The sequence below is a fragment of the Argiope bruennichi genome, chromosome 3, assembly GCF_947563725.1.
Source record: "Argiope bruennichi chromosome 3, qqArgBrue1.1, whole genome shotgun sequence".
Taxonomy (NCBI): Eukaryota; Metazoa; Arthropoda; class Arachnida; order Araneae; family Araneidae; genus Argiope; species Argiope bruennichi.
In genome coordinates this window covers 60157115-60182321 of record NC_079153.1, presented here as the reverse complement: position 1 = coordinate 60182321, position 25207 = coordinate 60157115, and the positions used below count along the sequence as shown (strand labels likewise).

General features: G+C 27.4%; 1 protein-coding gene across 1 annotated transcript in view; it reads right to left on the bottom strand.

The window, feature by feature from the left end:
- The window catches only part of LOC129963202 (uncharacterized), a 31221-nt gene extending 9902 nt beyond the window's left edge, over positions 1–21319 (bottom strand). The window contains exons 1-2 of the mRNA XM_056077381.1: positions 20833–21319; positions 10763–11078 (exon numbers count right to left, since the gene is read on the bottom strand). Coding sequence (XP_055933356.1) covers positions 10763–10970 — 208 coding nt within the window. The 5' untranslated portion in view covers positions 10971–11078; positions 20833–21319. The remainder of the gene's footprint in view (positions 1–10762; positions 11079–20832) is intronic.
- Between the last annotated feature and the right edge of the window lie 3888 nt (positions 21320–25207).

The following is a 25207-nucleotide window of genomic DNA, read 5'->3' as shown; positions in this document are numbered from 1 at the left end:
TTCATGGAATAACTAGGTATTCTATAAAATACCATATTTTAACGGTAACATATATATATAATACATGATTAAGAACACTTTAGTTGTAAGAAAAAATTAATGAAACAGCAAACAATAGTATTCTAATACCTTTTAGATAAAAAGAATTAAAATGGCTGCTTTATATCCAAATAGAAATGTTATAAAACGACGAGTTTTTGAAAGAAAATTCATAATATTCATTTTTTATATTCATATTTTTGCAAATTTTATACCTTTTGCACATATATGAATATAACTATAAACACAATATGTACGAACAAAATACGAACTCGAAAATGTTTTAACAAAATGTATGCAAAAAAATATATATGAGCTCGTACAAATGTAAAAATAGCCAACACGAAGTTTGTATTGAAGAAATTTCTGCAATTAATAAAAAATTGTGAGTGAAAAAATATCAAAGCTTTATTTCTGCTTACACATTCGGATATATCATTAAAAATAACAACGACAACAAGGAAACAAATATTTCTAAAATTCAAAGTTATTAACAGTTACAATAGATCCCATTTGAGTTTTCATAAGATGGAAAGTTAACTCGCAATACAGTTACCTGAGATTGTTTGCAATAATGAATTACGCCTAAGATTAAAAAGTTACTGGTTTTGCATCCATAGGAGGTGTTATAATTTTTTATATTATACTCAGAAATTGTGGAAAGCCGTTTGGGATACGGTAACTCTTAAAATACAGGCTAATATTAGTTTACATCATTTTTGTATGTTTTGATAAAAAAAAATGTAAAAATAATTGAATTTATGTATAATATATTCCATTTACGAAATAATTAGATATTACTGCATGTCATGGAAAAGAAATTCCGGAGATTTCTTTTTAAATCATGATACTAAATCTGTTCTTATAGTTAAAACGATTCCGTCTTCAAAATTTTAAAAAATTATTGGTTGAAACAGACCAAAGTTTTTTTAATTTTTTATTTTAATACCTCAAATTTCACAAATCAATGCATAAAAAGATAGGAAAACTAGTTTTAAAAAAGAACACATTTTTAAGTAGTGAAATAACATAATAAATCAAATCTTTTTGTTCGCAAAACAGTGTTCCAATTAAAAAAAAGCAACAAACGCGCTTTTGTACCTTCGCTATTAAAAGTTATTTTGATCTCACAGCCATTTTCAGCCTTAATAGGGGAAGATATTAAATTATTTTGCAATGCCTATAAGTCAAATACATTCTTTACATAAGAGGATTGCGATAATAGTATCAAAGAAATGCAAAGGTTTTCTGGAAATGTTTTCTTAACAAGTAAATGTTTAAAGGCTTGTTACACAATATTTCAACAAATATTTAAATAGGAAACAATACAGCAACATAGCATATTAAATTCTATCTCACAAGTATTTAGGACTCATTTAAAAGTTTGTTAGGCAGTTATTTCAAAACAAGAAAAGTTGCAACTTGTTAAGAAATTGAAAGCATAAAATAAGAAACATTGTTAGTTGTAACTAGTCGATTCAGGAGAAAACAGCATAGAATTGTTTTGTTACTTATTGAGAATTTTATGGAAGGTTTGCATAAATCAGATTTTGATACGAGTTCGTTTTTCTTGATCTATTTAACTTTTGATTTTGGCAACACAGAGCAGTACATCCAGATTTTGTAACACTATCTCGCAAACAAATTCGCCATCTGATGAATCTCTTAACATGTATCATTTTCATGTATGAGCTATGTGATTTTTCATAAATAATTGTATGTATAGAATAAGTGATAACGTTCGGACCATACCTTTTATCAGAACATCATACCGGAAACAAATGGAATATTTTTAAATAAAAAAGAATCTACCTAATTCTATAGAAACATGATTCAATTTCTGCAGGTTTATAAATGCATGTAGAGTCGGATGTTGTGAACGCTTCGGTTTCACCACAATAGAATATCACTCTAATTTAGAATGGAAATGAAGAACACTACTTCAATTACTGTTTTTCTGGGCCTAGTGTATTGGTTTCCATGATTTTTAGATCGTATAATTGTGTATTACTCAACCATCTGCCCTTTAAATTCTTCCTAATCAGACTTTGATGTATGTCTGCGGCATATCCATATGACAGGTCATCTACAAGTCTACAAGATCTCTTTCAGTGAAACCTTCTGGCGATTTTTTTTGTCAAAAAGTGATGCTATTGCTATTATTAATGCTCACTATCTACGGCCAACATTTAAGAGGAGTTTTTTTTTTACATTGATATTGTAAAAAACATATTATTGTTGGTTGATACTCTTCCATTCATTTTCTTGCATATGTAAACATAAAGTTCTATGTTATTATGAGTCTCTATGCTTAATACAAAAACATGCAATTTATATTATTGATGCTTGATTTGGTATGTTTGGTACTATATGAAGTTTGCAGTTTTACTTACTCCTTTAAAAATACAGTTATGAAGTATTAAGAAAAATAATAATTCTATTTCTTCTTTATGTATATTAAAGAACGATAAACTGTTTATCAATTATAAACTGTCTATCAATATGATATTATTTAAAGAAGATGACAAGATTAATTTATGGAATATTATTATGAAATCGGGAATCAATATCATAAAAAGAAGAACGCCAAAAAAATATCTGTAAAAAATATAAAGCTATCATATAAAGCTATCATCACCAAAGAAATATAACAGAAATTCCTAGGATTTACTGTAAAAATAAGTTGCGTAAATACAGTTACGTCTTGAAGGTAAAAATGTTCACCAAATTTGGTATCACATTTTACCGAAATTTATTCTTTTTTGATCATATTAAATAATTTTAATAATTTTTAATCAATTAACGATTAAAATTAACAATTTGCAATCAATTTTATATATTTTTGTATCCCTACATCATACAGTTCATTTTCAATAAAAATAAAACAATACACCAACTCAAATGTTACACATTTATTTATAAAAAAAATGTCTATTGAAATTTTAAAAAAAATCTATATAAATAAAGGTCTATTGAAATTTAAAAAGCTCCTTAAATTTAGATGAACTGAAATGAAAGCAAGTGAAAATAGAACGTTGCCAAATCTTGATTATTATCTCATCATTTGAGCACAGTTCAAACCTGCGAGATCTGCTTAAAATAATCCTCTTATTATTTCATTAATTATTATCTAAATAAGATTAATAATATAATAATAAGTAATATTAAGCTAAACCAATATTTTAATATTGTTTTATTACTGTATCTTAGATTATTGCAGAATAATTTGCCATGTCATTAGATAATATTTTTTTACTATCGCATTTCTAAGTTTTCTATATTTTGTGACTGAGAAATGAAATTGAAAGCTAAATATTTTTTTTTCTCCCTCTTTCTGATTTTGTAAAATTTAAGGGTGCTAAAAATTGGAAACCGACACGCTAAATTTTTTTAAATTTTAATACTAGATGAAGAAGTAGAAATATTGTCTTTCTTTGGGAATTAATCAAATCTTGAATTACTGATTAAAGCTGCAATGTGTAAGTATTTCATCATAATTCACAAACCTTAAATGTAAAAGAAATCTAAATCAAATTTCAGTTAAAAAATTTCTCAGTCAACGGAGATATTTAAATATTTTTTATTTTAAAAATAAAATCGTTAAAAATTTTATAAAAAATAAATCTATCAATAAAGCAGAAAATAATTATCAATTTTTCGACATAAGGAAATGCTTATTTGTATTTATTAATTAAGTAATCAAAAATAAATAGAATACTGCCTATTACATTTTACATACAAATTGTGAAAAATAAAATATATCAAAAATTGTAAAAACTTTTCATGTTTCAAAATTTTTTATCATATGATGATGATGTCGTGTCCGCATTACCACGCAAAGGGGGTGCAGTAGCTTCTGAGAGTAAAGACCCCTGAGCACCCGAGGGCAGAAGTCTGATTTCTAGCTCATGAAACTCACACACATTCGCTTGCACAAACCCTTTTTATAGGGGAGCAAATTCACACACCTCACAGATAGAACACAGATGACGAACAACCATGCTCGAACCGGGATTCTAGCCCAGGACGCCCAGATCACAGGGAAGATGTGTTACCCCTATGCAATGGCGCCGGCATGTCGTCATATAACAAACTCATAAACACATTTTTACTAACATACTTTTATATAGTTGATGATAAATGAACACTAAAATGGGAAAATATGTTTACAATAATTGTTGGAAAATTATTGTGCAGAAAACAAACGCGATATAATATAATACTATAATCTCCGTACATTTAATAATATATTAAATATTAAGAGGCTTCGTAAGTTTTGAACTATTTATCTTTAGTTTTTATCTTCTAAGTTTTAATTAATTATAGTAATCCATAACTGTGGCAATCATGCAATTTAAAAAATAATTTATTTTAATACCTACTGCGAACTTCAGATTTTTCTACGAGATTCGAAGTACCGATGGTATGAAAAACTAATTTAAATAAATGAGGTAATTAAATAGTTATTCAATCTAAAATATCTATTTTATTTAAAATTTGTATCGAAAGAATGTACCAAGAAGCTTCCAATTAGAAACAGAAAATTATAATCAGATTTACAAGTTTAATATATTTAAATTATACAAATCCTTGCATAATCCGATTTCTTTTTAAGCTTGAAGATACACTTTAAATCTGTATTTTCAAGTAAAACTTATCAAAAAATATGATAGCGTTCAACTAGAACATTTGTAATAGAATTAAATAAGCACTCAAAATTTGCATTAAAAGAACTTCCAAATTTTTCAGATCATTAAATTTAAAATAAAGAGCTTTCATCTAATCAATTTTCAGAAATATGATTATCGCCAGAATCTTCAAATTTTTTAAAAAGTATCCAGAAACTTCTTTCGAAATATTCTAATTTCACTTCACTTCAATCGATAGAGAAAACAATTTTAGATTTCAAGCAATCTATAAGAATAGAATGTATTAAATGCAAGCATTGTCCGAAGAATATTTTCTGGGGAAAAAAAAATCTTTCAAACTTATCCAATTTCCAGAATTCCTTTCTGAAAGGTACCATTTTATTAGATTCTGACTTCTTTCTGCACTGAAGAAAATTTTATCCCCAACCTTTTAGTTTTCTTCAGTAAGTTCTTTTGCTCACTTTTTCTGGAGACATAAAACAGAATTTCTAAGTGCTGACAGCGTTACTTTCAAGTCGCTATTTCAATGGACTGTAATGCAAGTTCAACTTCCATTAAAAGCGAACCCTTATTATTGTTAAGAGAAGTCTGGAATTTAAGAGCTCCCTATAAAACAGAAGTTGCATTAAAACTGGGACTAGAAAATACGGATAATTTCAGAATGCATGGGAGTTATTAAATTTCTAGATGGCTTCTTCGAGAACAGCAAAATAGAGAGTAAATGTGATACGTGTGCAATGGATATAATTGCAAAATTCTTAAAATTTATGAAGAAAGCGTATAAAATTAGAAATTTAAAAGAATTCCCCCCAAAAAATAACAAAAGAAATTGCTAACTGTAAGAACATTATATTTGTTGGTACAGAAGCATAACTTATATTTAATCTTTACAAATGTAAGTACGAAATATATAATTTTAGGAAAAAAGTAAAACGGTTTGCAGGTTTAAGTAATTTAAAATTAGAACTACAGATGTTAAATATATATCTTGTTTTACTACAATTGACTGATTTTTGATTATCATGGCTTTCATTGTCACCTATGGCTTAGTTTATGTAAATTAAAAAAATATATAATTTAATGAAAACAACATTTTATGTAATAATTCATTAATTGTTAATAAAAAAAACAAGAAAAAGAGCTTGCATTTGTATTTATAGAATATACAGTTAGAGCTTTTAGTTCTAAACTGAATCAATCATAATCGGAATAAAATAGATCCCACTCTAATGACTGCCGAACACTTGGGATTAATCAATATAATTACATATGAAAATTGTAATTTAAATTTTTCTAGGAAATGTCTGAAGTTTAATTTAGTTTAGTTATATTAACATTCCATTTTAAAGCAATACTAGGGCTAATTTGGGACAGACCTCGTAGTTTTGAACCGTGGTCAGACGAGGAAATGTCTGAAAGCGATGCATAAATGAATGTAAATGCGTATTGTTATCCATTATTTCATAGATGATCCATAAAATATTATAAAATTTAAAATTCTAAAGCCTTCATTTTGACGGGTCTTGGTGTAAATAGGTATAGGTCATATTGATTATGGAAATTAAAATGGTTGAGCGTATATTTAATAGGAATATTTAATTGTTCTTATATTTCATTAAAAGTCGTCATAAAGTTTTAGAACAATACATAAATTATACCAAAATTTTTAAGCATGAAATTGGAAAACCATTAAAATGACGGTCTTCGTAATTCTAGTGTTAAATAGGAAGCTATATTTCATTTTTTTTCTATACGAAATACACAAATAAGAAATATAAGAGTGGTAAAAAAAACTCAAATTTACGATTTTGAGTTATCTCCGCTCTTGAATATTACCTGAATTCGGAAAAACCATATTTTGAATTATCCCTATTAGCACAAAATGTCCGAAAACACGATTAAGATATCCTCACAATATTGTCCGGTGTTAAAAATATCGAATAGCATCGTGGAGATATCATACAATATTTTATGCCAATAAGGATATTTGTTTGTGAATGCTATAACTTGAAATCACAATGAACAAGAAGAATGAAATTTTGGTTAGTAGATTTTTTTAATTGAATAACAGATATTTCAGTTACAGAAAAATTGATAGGTACATATGCAGAAAATTTTGGAAAAAATCCTTCAATCCGTTTCTCTTCTGGTTTGTGTGTTTATGTAAAAGTCAACCCAAAAACATGATTAGCTAAACAACGGAAATTTTGCCTAAGGTTGGAGCAATAAAGTGGCAGAGATTGGCAGAATTAGCTAAATTTTGGGAGAAATACACCAAAATCTTAATTATCGCTTGGTATCTTTCTTCAAGATTATGTGAACGCGATAATTCAAAAACTCAACAAAATTCATAATCGAAATTCGGTATGTAATTCTGACACTAAAATCGTAGAACTGCAATAAATTTTCGAGTCAACCAGCCAAAGGGGAAAGGTACAAAATGTGCACTCGACCACCTTGTACAAAACTTAACAAAAAAAAAAAAAAAAAAAAAAACTATGTGTACAAAACGCTAACGTGCGTTGTACATGTATCGTTCATTTACTTATTGTAAAATGACAACAGTAAAATATAAACAAATCGTTATACGAATGTTTAAATTGCTTCTCTGAACGTTTACTGTTGCCCCTAATTCAACGCTTTACTAATTAATGAAGGTGAAAATATAATTAGAAATGCCCGAGAGAGGGATAGCCGTATCTGCTAAAACAGCATTTAGTCAGAGGAAACAAGATGTAAAAAAATCAAGTAATAAGAGTCAAACAGAAAGTTTTAAAAAAAGCGAAAGCTAAATCATTATAAGTTGGATAATCGCTACGACTTAACTATGTAAATTTGACCATATCTACCAAAATTAATTTCTCACAAAAACGGTTTTTGCATTACTTGAAAACTGAAAAAAATCTTTCTAATGATAATTTCATTTCTGAACAATTATTCATTATTTTTAATATATAGTTTAAATTTAATGTAATACCTAATTTAAATAAAGTTTTTAATGTTACGTTGAAATTTAAATTCATTCATCAAAACATTCAATTAAATACTTTTATCAATGTTAAAACTTAGATTAAAAAATTACTTCTTTTTAATCTTAATTCTGATGCAGAATTTTCATTTCCGTTTTTATTTAGTAGTGTTTACATATTTTAACTTAGACATATAGGAATTTGTAGCAGATTGATTTTGTTAAATTCGCGTTTCTCTATTGAATAGCAAGGTGAAATTAAAAGAAAAAATATTTTATATTAATCGCTTAACAGTATAAAAAGCCAATAATTTGGGCGAAAAAATTGGTCCCTGAAAGCTGCTAGTGGGCATAAAATTGAATAACATTCGAAAAGAACGCTTCAGTTTTTTTTTTGTCCCTCCTGACACGATTTTTTTTTTTTTTTGATATTTCATTCTGAGCCAGTGAAATTTGCATTATTTTCTAATTTCATTACTGTAAAAATACATTTCACTATTAGCACAAAATGTCCAACGATATTGTTACGATGCTTTTACGAAATTGGCAAGCATTCAACATATCGAACAACATAGAGAAAATATTGTACAATATCGTATCTTTTATACTATGATATAAATGTGATGGAACATTTATTACACAAAAGATAGAGATTTACACGAAGCAATATTTTTAATGTGTAGAAGTGCATTTTCGAATTCTATAAAAATTTTGGTATAAAGGAATAAGATTGTGTTCAACGCATATGAACCACATTTCACAGCTAGCTGTTTATCCTCTCATTATTAATAACATTAATTCAAACATGTCAGTTAATTTTCATGATCTGTATCTTATCATTACAGAAGGAAGTACAATTTTAAATCGTACTTGCACAGTGGAACACAGAGCTTTTCAAATGGTTTGTTACGCTCCCAAAATAATGAAATGAATCCATTGATACTGAAGCTGTGAAATGTCTGTCTTGTGATACCTCTCGAAAGTAGAGGACGATAAGGAGTAAGCAATGCCTAGAGCAACATGAATTTTCAAATGGAATAAAAATTGGCAAAATATGTTTTAGCTAAGATTTGGCATCTTAGTCAAAGATTTTCCCGTTGTTGTTGTTTCTTATGGCGCTTACCACGGACAAGCCCGTTGTTCAAAGACAGCCGATTTAAGCCTAAGGGGGAGCACCTCTTGTTTTTATCGTACAGCCAACTTGGGCCAAGAGTACGACTTGAGTACTCAAGCATCACTCATTCGCTTGCACAATCCCTTTTTACAGTAGGGCACATTCACACATCTCACAGTTAGAACAGGAAGAACAACTATGCCCAAGCCGGGACTCGAACCCGGGACGCCCAGATCACGGGGAAGATGCTCTACCCCTATGCCAGGACGTCGGCGATTTTCTCGTTTAGAGAACAAACAACAAAATAATGGTCTCAAAATTTCTTCCAAAAATGGATTGGCGAGGGAGGACAATTTACCACTGTTAATATATAACACATGGCGTAAATTTTCAAACAAAATAAAAATTGCCGAAATCGGACCAGTGGTTGAAACAGGGAAATGGGATCCTTTTATTTTTATTTTGAACATATACATTTGGTAAAACAGAGTAGAAGAGAATTGTTGCTATTATACTCGCATTTAAATTTCATAATTATTAAATTTCTTATTAAATTCTATTATTAAATTCATTAAGCATTGAAAATACAAAAGGTGGGTCACAATTGATTGCACAGAATTTGGTTACTTAAAAAATCATCAGAATAATTGAAACCAAATATATTAAAGAAAATTTTTTGAAAAATGAAACACTTCTTAATAATTCAAAATGCACGAGAATTCCATTTTTTAGTTTATAAATTAACAAATTTTTAGTTTCTATATGAAATTTACATCATTTAAAAACTTATCTGTCTTGATCTGCACTTGTTTCAATTTTATTGTTTTGTTTTATAGTAGTACAGTACGTCTTTGTCCTTATCTGAGTTAATAATTATGGAGAATATGTATGTTTACAGACCAAACTATGTGATCTAGAAATATTCAATTTGGTACTTACACATTTTGAAAGGTTGGAAAATGTGCATCTTAAAGTGAATTTTTTTGAAGTTATAATTAATGAAACTTGATTTTTTGTGTTTTCTATGATAACCTCTGAAAATATTATTGCATAAAATAAATTTTTATACCATATTAAAATTTTAAAAGTTGTCTTTTAAATAATATTAATTTAGCTATCATACATATTTTCTTCTAGATTTAAATATTTTAAGATTATTTACATTGTTGAAAATGAAACCAGAATCATTTTCTCTTACTAATAATTCATTCTTTTTTCACCCACTTATGATGATATGAAGATTTCGCTTATTTTCTGATGTTCAGTGGGTTTCATTAAAAGGAATGCTTTGAATAGGAATTTTCGAATTTTGTTGTGCTTACAACTGAAGTTTCAGAACCAAGCAATGGTAAAAAAATTTTAAAGTGTGTTTATTTTTAAAACCGATGCTTTCTTCCTGTGACACAATTGGATGAATAAAGAATAGGCAGAAAATTAGGGAAATCTGTAACACAATGAATAGAAATGGTCTATGACTTCTAAAATAGTTTGAGTTATATATCTATCAAAGTTTGAGGTTTAAAAATACTTTGCTGACGAAGCCTTAAGACTAAAGCAGGGTTCACCCGAGACCAACTATTGTACGCCATAGAAGGTCACGTCTACTTCAGGAAGTTATCCGAATGAGACAACTATCTGCCATTGTCCCGTTGGATTCACGTGATATTTCTGAGTTAGGCGTGGCCTTCCACTTCTCGCAATAGTTGGCCTCGTGTGAACGCTGCTTTAGTTGTGCAGAATATTTAACTAAAACTACTAAGAACCACTTATCCCGGGGAACTAGTTGACCATTAAAGGCGATTAGTTTATAAACACAATTAAAAGAATTTCCATTACATTTTGAATTACCCATAATTTTGGTAATACACCAAATTTGGCAATTTTGGTAATAAGAAGGATGGTGAGAAAATAGAGTTAGTAGGATTAGTAGAGCTGGTTGCAAGTGTTATGTATTACTTAGATGTGCGTGTATATTATAATAAGATCACTTACATCTGGTTATAGCAGGTAGAATTCCTGTCATGGGGCAGCAGCGACTATGACTACTCATTGTTGGTGTACTTTGATCTTCCAGTTGGAGGCTCCGGTCACAAAAGAAGGCTGAACTACTCTCTACTTCTGAGGAAATGGTTGACACGCTTTGGTGTTCCTGAAGGCAAGGTGGTCCACTCAGGACGCAAGTGGGTGAGTTGGAACACATTGTTGTGTGTAAGGATATGAAGTGTAATTCCGGATACCTTTACGGACGAATCCCCATAAGCCGACATGGGTTTCGTATTGAAGTCTGGCTCATGATAGGTAGCGGAGGCTAAAAAAACACAACTGGTCAATGTCGGAACTATAAATGTTTACAAGAGATAAAAAATATATTTCTTACCAAAGTTCTGAAGCGAGCTTAAATAATAATATCAATGTTGAATCGAAGTATTTAATTTATCTCGACCAAAGTGATTATTGATAAAATTTAATTGTGTGATATCCTTAAATATTTAATGCAGTTTATTAATAATGTTTCAAAAGTGTTTTAAGCATATTTTGCTGTTCTCAAATATCCCCCTAAAAAAAAGTCTAATTATAAAGATTTGATTCGCTTAAAATGGGCGTATAAAAATAATCACTTTCAGGAAATAATTTTAAAATACATAATATACAGTACTGTGCAAATTAATTGGGACAAGCATATTTTTTAAGAAAATTGTTCCTTTCTCGGAGATTTTCTGCCTCAAACCGGTTTCAACTGCATTTTCTTACAACGTGCGACTGCTCTTGACTAGTCTAAACCGGTTTGACCACGTGATCAGGACATGTCGAAAATTTCCCCCTTCAGTTGCTGTAAGAAGTGATCGCTTGTGTGAATTGTCTCCTTCTGACGTGTATTTAAAAAATGGATATCACTCCCAGGAAAAGAATTGTTACCCTTAGTCAGCATACTTCTATGACTGTGAGGAATATTGCTGCAACAGTTTGAGTTTGAAAATCCAGTGTTTCTAGAATTATTAATCAGCAAAAGAATTTTGGGGCAGTGTCTCCAAAACGAAAGAGTAAATATGGACACAAACGCAAGATCACACTTCGAACAGACAAATTTCTGGTACGAAAGAGTACAATGCATCCTTACAAAACAAGTAGAGATCTTAAGAGAGAATTATTAGCTACTGGTGTGAGCGTGGATTCATCGACAGTTCGACGAAGGCTTATTGAAGCTGGGAGATTTGCAAGAAAACCAATAAAAAAAAACAGTTATTAACACCTGCAATGAAGAAAAAACGTTTGGATTGGGCCAGGAAATATCAATCCTGGACTGCAAAAGATTGGAAGAAAGTTGTATTCAGTGATGACCAAGATTTGTCAGGCGAAACAGTGGAGAACCCTTCAGGGAACAACATCCATCTTATTCAAACAGTTAAGCACCCTCAGAAACAGATGTTTTGGGGTTATTTTACTTCTGGAGGACTTGGCAGCTTAGTACGAGTTGAAGGGATGATGAACTCTAAACAATACATTTCTATAATAGAAAGTAAAATTGTGCCTATGATGCAAACGTTCACTGATGGTGTTGGTATCGATCAACAAGATCTTGCTCTATGCCATACGTCTAAGCTAAAAAAGAATTTTTTTCAAGAACAGAAAATAACGGTTTTGGATTGGCCTGGTAATTCTCTTGATGTAAATCCCACCGAAAATTTGTGGAGCATTGTAAAGAGACGTTTGAGTAAAGTGGACTGCTCAACAAAGAAAACAATGATTGAGAATGCTATAAAAGTTTGGTGATGACGAGATCAAAAATTTATGTTCTAATTTAGTGGAATCCATGCCAAACCGTGTACAGGATCTCATTCAAGCTAGAGGAGGACATATTTTGTATTAGATTGCTAAACCGTGCATGTAAGTTAACTTATACTAATTAAACAAATTTGTGAAATTTTTTGTGTTTGTCCCAATTAATTTGCACAGTACTGTATATTATATATTATGTATTGTAAAATTAGTTCATGAAAGTGATTATTTTTTTATAAATATATATAAAATCCAATTAATGAAATTCCGAAATTCTCTTATTTAATATTCCCTTCTAAACTGTATAAATGTGTTTAGTTTGAATTGTATTAACGATCTCAAAATCAGTTTAATGAGTCATATTTAGAAGAAATTTTACGCAACAATTAATCTTGATCAGTGATTGAAATCGTATTTTGATCTTATCAACTCTAAACTACTTATTTTTAAGCTCAGTGCGCATGTTGGATTGAACATTTTTATGCGCATAATTGACTTTCTTCCATTCGACGCTTTAAAAGCAGAAGTTACCGAAAAATACATTCATTTTTATTCTTGTTTTATGTCTGCTGGATAAATCAATATAAAAGGTTTTATCGATATTTTCCTCAAGGTATTTCGCTAAAAATTCCATCGTAAAGCTTTGAAAGGAACAAGAATTCTTAGAGATTTTAATAATGCATTTATGGATGTCTGAATTCTTCCAAGAATGACATTATGAGCTAGTTTAAATATTCCAAAGCACTTAGGCCCTAATGAAAGAATAGAATGGACTTTTATTCCTATTTTTTGGTGCTTGGAAATTTTTTCCAGAATTCCTTCCAAGAATATTAAGTAGATGAAAAGTATTTTTTACTAAAATTTGGATTATAATTTTTATTATCTTTATGAAATACATGATTAAAATTATTTTATTGAAACTTAAGTAATACAATCTGAGTATTTTGAAATTTCTTTCTAGATACAGCAAAGAACAGTACACCTTTGTGCAGGAAAACAATTATCTAAAAATACTTAAATTCAGTTGTAATAAATTTACATAATGTCACGTTCATACGAAAAATACAATTGCGCATGTCATTTAATAGCATGTTACCTTACATTTTTTTACAAGATGGATCCACAAGTCAAAATTAATTTAGATTTCAAAAGTAAATCGGCTTATTCCATTACACATATCACATTAACTTGAATTGACTCGACGATGAAAATGATAAAATACTGATAATCGAAATTAATAATAAGTTTTGAATAATTCACTGCAAAAATTATTTTCCTTTCATTCTTTTTCTTTTCTGAAAAATATTTTCATTTTTCTTCCAGATTTTTTTTTTGTTTCTTAGCCATGTATTTTGAACGCACTACCGGAAAAATTGCTTTTCATTAAAAAAATGCTTAGAAGTAAATAAACAGTACTGCAAGCTACGTATATTTTAAAATAAAAATATCTCACAAGTCTTGCCTATATTTTTTTATATTTCGTTAAAAATAACTATAATTTAAAAAAAAAATTTCTCAGAAAATTTAAAATTTCTTCAAGTATAAAACATTAAAAATAATTTGGTTGGAAAATGCTAAACAAATCTAAAGAAAATAATAAATAATCTCTTATAATTTGTTTAAATCCATGCGTGACTTTTCAATACACTTTATTTGTTCATGAAACCACACTTACACGAAGATAATACATCGCTTTTGGCAATCATTAAAGACAAAATGTAATTCAATTCACGATGTAAAATCAAAATGTAAAAAATAATAGGAAAATAACTAACAAGAGGGGTTTTTTTTTTTCAAAATATATTGATACGTTTTGTGATTGTAGTAAAAAATTTTTATTAAAATTTGGAAAATTAATTTTAATTTTTTAGGGGACGGAGGTAAAAACATTTCTTTTAAGTTAAAAAAATTCATTCAAAGCCATAATATTATTTCTTTTTAAAATATATTATATATTTTAATGATTGAATGATTAATATCAGAATGATTGCTCCTTTAGGTGTTTATTTTTGTTTGATGAAATCAGTATATAAAGACGTCTTTTTAAGAGGGACAACTTAACTCTAAATGTTGGCAGGTAATGAAGAAGATGCTTGAATTGGCAGCCTTCTCAAGGAATTTTTACACCACACTATAGAGAACGCGCTTAAACCGATAAATTTAATTGCAATTTAAATTTTTTGTTAGAAAAAAAGATGTCGCCATGTATATGGATTTCTATACCTTATACAAGGCGCAGAAGTCAAAAATTTGCCCCTGAGTCAATGGAACTCTTGCTTTTCAAATTGATTTGTTAAATTTGTATTAGTATAGCAAATATGAAGATGATTTCTTATAAAGAATTTTTTCTATATAAACTAAAGAAGTGCTGTGGTTTTATAATGCTGGTGGGAGAAACAATTGCCTCTTTCAATAATAGAAGTAATTCTATTAAATGGTTTCAGCCATTATTTATCGTCTTCATTTGCATGCATTTCATGTAAAAGTAATTTTACATAAGATGTATACTATTGGAAAATTTTATCTGTCAATCAAATCATCTCACAATACAAATGTATTATCTCAGATAAAATACAATGTATTATAAACATAGCATAATTTCATAAAACAAATATATCTCTGTGAATTCTCTATCTTTGCATTCATGATACAACACTGAAATAATTTCCATCAATCTCTACTCAAAATATCTAATAATTATTAAAACATGTATCAAAATTCTCGATTTGAATATTAAAGAATAAAATTTCGGATTAAAACATTACAAATAATTCGATTGATATAAATTGTTTATAATTCATTTCCTAAATTTCTTTGAATATCTTTTTTCCAAATAAATATTTCAAATTTCTACATTTTCTGGTTGGTTGTTTTTCATTTTTAGTAAAAAAGAAATAATATTCTACATGCAATTTCTCTTTATTTATTCTGATTTAATTTCGAATGTTTAATGAATTTTTAATCTTCGAATATATTTTCGAATAGTTGGCAAACTATAACACGGTTTTGAATACACTGATTTCGATCAAAAAGTGTTTTTTTAAACATTACGTTTGAATGCAAATAAATTTCTTAGTCAAATAAAATTAAATTGAGTTTTTAATGTGTACTAAATAAATTTCGTAATGTGTAATAAATAAATGTTGTCAATATCATAGTTACTTTCGAGATAATCATTCTTGCTTCTTTAATCTCATATTGAAGTTTTATCAATCATTTCTTACAGTTCTATTTTTTGAAATTCTAGAATTTTTTTTATTAGAAATAAATTTTAATAACTAAACCAAAAAATGAGAAGAAATAGATGAGTAGCAGGATTATAAATACGTCAGTTACTTAGATATCGTCAATTAAACTTCAACAATGTGTTCTTCACACTTTTTAATAAATTTATATTTGAATTCACAACAAAATAAACAACGAATTCGAAGACAAAATTTGCGTTATAAAAACATTTTTAGAATTAATTATCAATTAAATGTGCATCTCGAAGCTACCTTTTTGTATTTTAAAAAGAGATTTAAAAAAAAATTAAGTACAATTTTGATGTTTTTTTAGGATTATTTCTGAAAATTCCATTGAACAAAAAGTATTTTTATTTCATTTTAAACTTTAAAAAAATTGTCTTTTTAATCTTGCCAGTTTGTAATCATGTAATTTCCCTAAATTTTGAAAATTAAAAAAAATCCATTATTTTCAGCAATTTAATTTCATTTATCCAACGAAATTCAATCCGTCTCCATTGCTTTATCAAGTCTTTAATCGCTTGATATTTTTCCGTTGTTGAAGGCTAAAAAAGATATATTTTATTTGTTATCATCGCAATTTACATGAGAAATCAGAACATGAGATTAGTTATCGCAAAATAAAATGTCCGTTCTAAAATAGATTATTTAGGTACTTAAATTTTTAATGGTATTATGATATCATGGGGCTTTATTTTCATGTACATAAAAATGGAATCGATACAAGATTACTAAAATAATGTAACTTTAATATATATTACAATTTGACGTTTAAAAATATTTTGATGATATTAAACATAACCATTATTCCGAGTGAATCAGTTGATCCTCAAAGGCAGAAAGTAATTAATATACTTTACCACTTAGCATTTTCTAGCGATAGGTAGAGTTATGAACAAATATATTTTAATTAAATAGAATTTTTGATATACAATCTACAGTACTTTGGATGTGGATAATTTAAATATTTTTAAATAAAGCACTGCTAAGAAATCCTTAATATCAAAAGTTATTTTATGGTAAAAATGGGTATTTCTATGTCAAATTTTTAGATATAGGAAGAGATGGAAAAATGATCCTGCTAAATTAGATGAATAATTATTATATGAAAAGTTAACATGGCCCCATCGCAATACCGATATTTGATTTCTTAAAAATATCTATCTTGCATGCAGATTTTGTGTACGTTAACGCTTTTCAATTAGTACCATTAAAAAATGCCCTACCAATTACATAACTTTCTTTTTACATCATAAAGTTTTTCTTAATAGACTTAGAAAAAATGAAATTGATGATAAATATTCTAATATTATTAAAAGATTTAAAATAGTTTTCAATGCTTTGAAAACTAATGGCAAATGCGTAAAACAGTGAAATAAATGAAAATAAAAATTTATTTTAATATATTTTTGATGGTGTGAATAAGATCGGCAAATAGCACGGTACGTTATTTTCAATGGATGATAAAGCAAATATTATTCAATTGGCTAAGAACTCATGTTTGTTATTATATAATAAATTTTATATAATAAATAACATGTTATTTGACGGTTTTTTTTAAAAAAACATGTTCCATTTATGTGATATCTATATATGTTTAATAGTATGTTCTGTTTTTTAGAATTAAATGAATTGTTATCATGCCTTTCACATTTTTCAGTTGCATTTTATATTAAATATTTGAAATAAAAATTCGAAGGTTAAGGAAATAAAGGTAAAAGAAGAAATCAACTGTTCTAGAGGATTAAATTTCCTGCAATTGTTGTGTGAAAGATAAGAGAAGATGATCGCTGACTCAGATGACATCCTCATCATTTGACCACGGTTGAAAACGATGATGCATATTCCAAAATATTCCTTATGTTTCTTAAAAATAGGAAAGTGAATATAAATAAATCTTTTTAATTAAATAATTTTTTTTTAATTTCCATCATATTGGATGTAATTCCTTAAGAATATTACTCACATTTCTTTCAAAGCTTATATCTATAAGCACTAACTTTGTTTCTTTTCCATCGATTTACTGAAATTCTGTTAATGACATGTAATCATTTTTAAAAAAAGCCACAGCTGTTAAGCTGATAAGCTTGGATTGCTCATTCCAGATAAGTAATCTAATCAAAGGGCGATTAAGTATCACCCATGGAAATATTTAAAACATTCTTAAGATAAGTTTCGAAGTATTTTTATCATTCAAGTATATTTGAATTTGAAAATCGGTTTTGATTTTGAAGCGTTCATCAATTAAATGTAAAATTCCATGTTAATCGTTAACTATTGTTTACTGAATCAATTTTTAGCGATATATCTATTTAAAAAAATAAAACATAAAATCTGCTCTAGAATATATTTATTATTAAAAGTTTAATATATTTAAAGACATTTAAAATTTCATAAAGTACGATGCTTCAGATTAAGAAAATTAAATTCTTTAAAGATATGTTCAATATTTTGAATAACTTTTAATTAACATTTCATCAAGTATAAATGTAATTTACTAAATAAAAAAATTCAATTAATTATTTAAAATTAATTTAAAATAAAATTTTTACTTCACAAACAGTTTTGACATCTTCCTTCAACTAAAGCAAGAATCTAACAAAAAAAAAAATCAAAGTAAGTTTAACATGAAGCAATTTTTTCTTTCATAAAGCGGTGAAAATGAGTTACAAAATTAGACGAGATTTTTTTTAATTTACGTATAACTTTAATCAGTAATGCAAGATAAATTCCTTCCCTTTTTATAAAAGGAATTTTTAGCATCAGATATTAATGAATCAAAAGAAAGGAGTGAATTGCAATTTAGAAATAACTTATCAAACTTGTAGGTAATAAATAAAAGGGAATAACTGATAAGAGGTTAAATTCTCTTTAAAGGAATACCAATTAAAATGATAAACTAAATTCTAAAAAGCTACAATGGATTTTATTAAAACAATGAATAATAAATAAGTATCTCAATTTTTAGCTATTTTACATTTTAAATAGTCTCTGCTGAAAAAAAAGACTAAGAAAAATAATAAAATAGAATGGATATACTATTGAATCCGCAAAGATTAATGCATTTAATTAGAAGGTTTCAATGATTAAAATGTATTGCATGAAGTATTTTAAATCCTAATTAAGTGGTTTAATTTGTGCTATTATTTTTAATAGACATTAGTCAATACGTACTTTTATTAATAAGTACGGGAAATGTTTCCCAAATCCCTTACTGATTTCAAATTAATTTCTACTTTTATAATACCAACGATTTCAAACAATCTTATGCTAGATCAGGTACATTAATTGCTTTTAATAATTTTTGAAGTAAAAAGAACGAAAACGTTTTAGTTATGCATCGAAACATTGTATTGAAAATTGAAAAACGTTTAAGCATTCGTTTTTCTTTAGAAAAGTTTTCTTTATTTTCAGAAGAAAAGGGAAAACTCCATATTTAGTTAAAACTTATAAAATAAAAATAAAAAACATTATTTGCTTTATCATTTGTGCAGTTGATTTAAATAATTTTGCTTCGACAATAAGTTACTTCAGCAATATAAGTAGTTGATAAATATTTCAATCATATATTAGCAGGGCAAATATTTTAAATAAAAGAATGCCAATAATTCTAAACATTTATATAATATTTAATGATAAAACATATAAACAATCTTACCACAATTGCAAGCACAAATAAAGAAAATAAATATATAAAATGCAGTTTAAACATGTTTATACGGATTATATTATATTTTACAAATACATATGTAAATTCCTTTCCGCTAAGAAATTTTCAATGTTTTCGGCGAACATATGATATTAGTTATTTAACTGACAGTAAATGCTTTATCATAATTACTACAAGATAGTTTTATTTCTTTTCAAATATTTTTTAAAAACAAAATATGAAGCAACATAAAAAGCATACTAATTATGGATTGTTTACAAAAAAACTTATGTAAGCGTATAATAATTTTTCACGAACATAATATCAAATAGAACGAATTATTTTTATTTTATTTGATATGTTCAAATTATGTTAGTGTTATATTCAAATTATTGGTATTATATTCAAAGTATGTTCAATTTATGTTAGATCTATTTTGCATTATTATTTAGATTTGTTCTTTTTTCATGTATAAATATAAATTTTAAGTTAGACTTAAAGAATAAGCTTTTGAAGTCGATAAAGAATGAAGAATAATTTATGTTGATAAAGAGAATAAACATAAATTCGATCTTATTTTTGTTTGTTATTTCCACAATCAAACAATGAAAAATATTCGAAACATTTTAAGGCAAAATAACATTTTGACTTTATGATTTAACATAGATTCATTTTTGTTATATATTAATATAATTGTTAGGAAGAATTTTTCCGCATTCAGTTTTATAAAAAGAGAGATTTAAAGATAAAATAACGACAGAAATATGTCAGAAAAATTTCCTTTAAAAATTTTAGTTAGATATTATCATCATTTCTTAAATATTAAAAAGTAATAGCAGTCTAGCTTACTTTACTTTTTTAAAACTGAAACTTCGAAAAAGAATATTTTTTTTTTTAAATTTCGTATTCCGTAAATCATGTGCAACGATCAATAAAAACATTGTTCCACATTAACTAAAGATTTGTATTCTTTTTTTGGTAACTTTGAATAATTTTTGTTGATTTTTCGAAAGAAATTCTTATTTAAACATAAAAAAATAAACTTCATTCTATGAATTAGAATTTCATTCTAACTTTACACAGAAAAAGTGTACCAAATTTATGTTTATAAGAAGCATATTGGTTACTTTCCAAATTTTTTGTTTAAAAAGTGTACTGTTCCTAAAAGATTAAAAATAAAAGTAGAATTTTTATAATAATTAAATAATAAAGTTAAGCACGCTAAATAAATTTTGTGATACTTCACCACCAATCATATGATTTAGTCCATTGAAATAAACATATAAGGTGTTTTTTCGATAATTAAAATGTCATCTCTCCCATAAAAAGAAAAAGAATGTTTATTCTTTTTCTTTCAGTATTGTTCGAAACAATTAGATAAATATACTTACTACGTCATCAACCGCATCAAAACAGTTGTTTCTTGGATTAGGATGGCAGCCACAGGTAGGAAAGTTCTCACAGATGATCAACACAAACAGTAAGAAAACGATACATAAGCAACACAAAACACACTGGGCAAAGTAATTTACAATTATAATCTTCGATACCGGAAGGTAAATACTTTTAGCTTCGTGAAGAATGGTAATACATTAGCTGTATGACAGGAATCTTCCATTTCCAATAGCGAGAGGACACGGCATATCCCCACCTACACCGCAGACGATTTTGACGTTTCCAACAGAAAATCGTCTGATTTTTGCAAGGAAATCTGGCTACAGACGAAGTTTCTGCATTAAAAAAAGGAAACGTTGCTTCCAAGCTGTGAGAACAGTTTCTGCGAACACCAAAATCTGTTGGATTTGCTGGACTGTCAATATAGGGTTGTGTTCTATATTTTTAGCATCCGCTTCACATTCGCTCACCCACCGCTGCCGATGAGAGCAGACGAACCATAAACTCGTCCGCTTTTCAGGGTTACTGGATCCCCGAATCCTTTCTCGCCAAGTGATGAGGAGCTGACGTAAACAACTGTTTACAGGTTGTACGATCGAACGGTTCGGAAAGAGAACATTTTTGTGACATCAGAAAAGAAATTTTTTAGTTCCTTAAAGAAAAATATTTATCACATTATAAAATCCAAGGACTGAGAACTTTTTATGATTATAAATTTTTCAACAAATTGATAATAAATGAAAATTGAGAATTCTATATTAATATTTGCAGTCTTGACTAATTTACGAAGCGGTATTTTATTTAGTCACCAGTCATTATTTTTGATAGAAAAAATCCTATTACGCTATTGATATTTGGCAACATAAATATAAGTGTATTTATTGGATATATAAGTGTATTATCTAGAAACGAAATATCTTTGACTTTTTTCCAATAAGTTTGCTATAATTTTACTAAGAAGATTTTTTTGCCTCTCATGTTGGTAGTCATGTGAAATCATGCATGTTGGTAGTCATGTGAATTTAAATATCTGATGGAAAAAATTATTTTATTATTCAAAAATCAATGTTTAAAAAATATCTTATTAAAAATAAAAATTATATAAGTAAAAGTTTTAATTAAGATATCGCTGCTTTTAAAAAGGAAAAGCATATATATTAATACAATATATTATATACTAATATGTTTTTTATTATATAGGAATTCTAAAATTTAGAATATTATATTACAAGTTCTAAACACCAAAGTATCTATATACATATTTTCCCAATATTTACGGTGTGAAATATGATTTGAAAAAAATTAAATGTAAGCTCATTTTGATTAATTTAAAATAACCAAAATGTTAATTGCTTAGTTAAAATTTCTGAACTTCTTTCAAGACAAAATATAATAAAGAATTTATTTAATAATTAATTCTTAAGACATTCAAAATTAACTAAGAAAATTATAAATCTGAGCATTTATTCATTTATTAAATTAATTTAAAACCAGATGCCTTTGGTGACAAGTTGGTTCACCATAAATATTAGCTGGATTTAATTTTCATGAAATATATTTTACATACATCATGTCCATATTCCTTCAATAAACTATTATTAAGCGACAAATTATCATGAACTCTAAATCTGTGCTATTAAAACAATAATTGCAGGCACTTCTAATTTGCATGGTAATATCATTTCTGTTTGTATTGATTATACTATGTATTAATATATTGAATAAAGTTATTCTTCTTTAGCTTTCAGCAATTGAAGAAAACCTGATGCGTTTAAATATTTAATGAAACGAAGAACACGGTTTAAATTTTCTTTTTAAAAAAATATGTTTGTAAAAATTATACAGAAAATACTTTTGAAATATTGCTAAAAATCCAGGAAGAATTTACGTAATTAAATTGATAACATTAAAAATACGATTTTTAAAATTTTAAAATAGTGTAAAAATCAGCTTTGGGTAATAATATTTCTAGAGTCAAAATATGCAAATGTCACAATATCATAATTTTTGATTAATTAAAATCTTTAAAAAATTACTTTAGAAATGCACAATTTTACTCTTTAAAATACAACTGTGCCAAATCTGTCAAATATAAATCTTACAACGTGTCCTGTAGAAGGTCTTCACGCATACTTACACACACTCACACATGCACAAGCGCATACACACACATACAAACACGCGCGCAGACATACACATACAAGCACGAAACAGACATACACATACAAGCACGCACGCACATACACACATACAAATACACAAAAACTCTCTTTTATTGTTAGTAAGAAAGGAGATATCTGAATAGGTAACAAATTAGTACGTAACAAAATACGTTATATAATAAAATCCAGGTTCATAACAGAATTTCAAATTTTCCTGAAATGTTATGGTGTTTTAATGTTTCAATATAGTTATAAAGATAAATTAACAAGAAGTGAAAAATTTGTTTTGAGAATTGTTCCCGAATGTGATTCAAATAAAATAGATTCGATAGCTCAGAAAACATACCTATATATTGAATGAAATACCTATATATGAATATTTTTTGAATGAAAAAAAAATGCTACAATTAAAGAAAAACGATTCCTATGTTTTTGCATCTCAAAATAAAAAAAAAATTAGGACCGAATTTTAAAAATTTTAAAATATAATTATTCGATTAATATCTACAAATTTTAATAAGATGTAGTGTATGACTGGGAATCATCATTAAAAAGCTTTTCTCTTACCCTATAAACTATTTATTTAATGAACGGAAGTAATAAGTGTACTTTAACTTAATTAGTTGCTAAACTTATTATCCAAATGTTATTTCATATAGAGAGTCACATTTAAATGTCGCAACCTTTTTACTAAACCAATACCATCGCTTATCTCATCAATTTTAGGTCTTAATTGTTATTGATCGATTTGATTCCATTTTATTTTACACAACAGAATTATCCTGTTATCAGTCGCAAAATCGGTAGCGAAATCTTGATAGCATGTAACAATATCTGAAAATAAAACTCATTTTCATCTTATATGTTATTAAATGCTCTTGAATGAAGCGTTAGAAAACGGATACAGATCAAAGAAAAGGATTAAAAAAACAAGCTAGCGCAATACTTTTTCTTGCTTTAAAACCTGTCAAGAACTTCTGTTTTTAATAGCTGATACGTTGTTACTGACACCTTAAAAATTTGATATTTTTTCGGTTTAATTCATGTTATAGCCTTTATTAGAATATAAATACAAACACTTTACAAAGTAAGTTTAGATATAATGCGATTTAAAGATCTGCATCGACTTACTTAGAAAAAAGTGAAATGTATTATACTTTCAATTTTAAATGGCATTTTAGGTTATTTTATTCTATACTTTTCTTCACGAGAATTTTTGCTTTAATGCACTATTTTGCAATACATTGTTACATTTTTAATACATTACTTTCACACTAAATCTCTATTTAATATGTATTACATTGTTACATTTTTAATACATTGCTTGCACACTAAATCTCTATTTAATATTCATTACATTGTTATATTTTTAATACATTTTTGCAAATTAAATTTCTATTTAATATGCATTAAATTGTTACATTTTTTAATACATTGTTTGCACATTAAATATCTATTTAATTACATTGTTACATATTACATAGTTACGGCGTTACATTGTTACATATTTTAAAACATTGTTTGTACATCAAATCTCTATTTAATATGCATTAGATTGTTAAATTTTTAATACATTGTTTGCACACTAAATCTCTATTCAATATGCAAACATGGATAATTGTTTTCAATTCCTTTTCATTAACATTTATATTTCTTCCTGAAGAACATTTTTTTTTTCAGTTTAAAACGCCCATTTTCACACGTATTTGTAGTTTAAATTCTGAATAATGAGTCAATTTTAGTTTCTCTCTAGTAATGCAGGAACAAAGACATTTAATTTTCCTTCCTTCTTCGGTTGAAAAATGGTTCAATTGTCGGGGACAACGTTTCACAACGCCTTTCTTCAATCAGACGTCAAAGTTAGTTAAAATGTATCCAACTGATGATCGTTTCTCCTGGCAGTAGAATTTATTGCCCGAAGTAAGCACCTCTTTAAGGCAGAGTGATGGGGCACTCTTTATTGAAGGCAATTAGGAGTAAATTAGCAAACTGATGTTATAAAGATAAATAAACTACAGACGATAAATTCTTACTTAATCTCTTAAAGATTCCTCATGTTATTGCTTGTGCAATGTATCTCACAGCGTTAACAGGTGATGGTACTCAGCAAATGTAAAGAATCTTTTAGGAATTCTAAATTTTTATATATTTCTTTTTAAGATAATTTCATTCGATACTCGCAGGAATCTTCTCAAAGCCTTTGCTATTA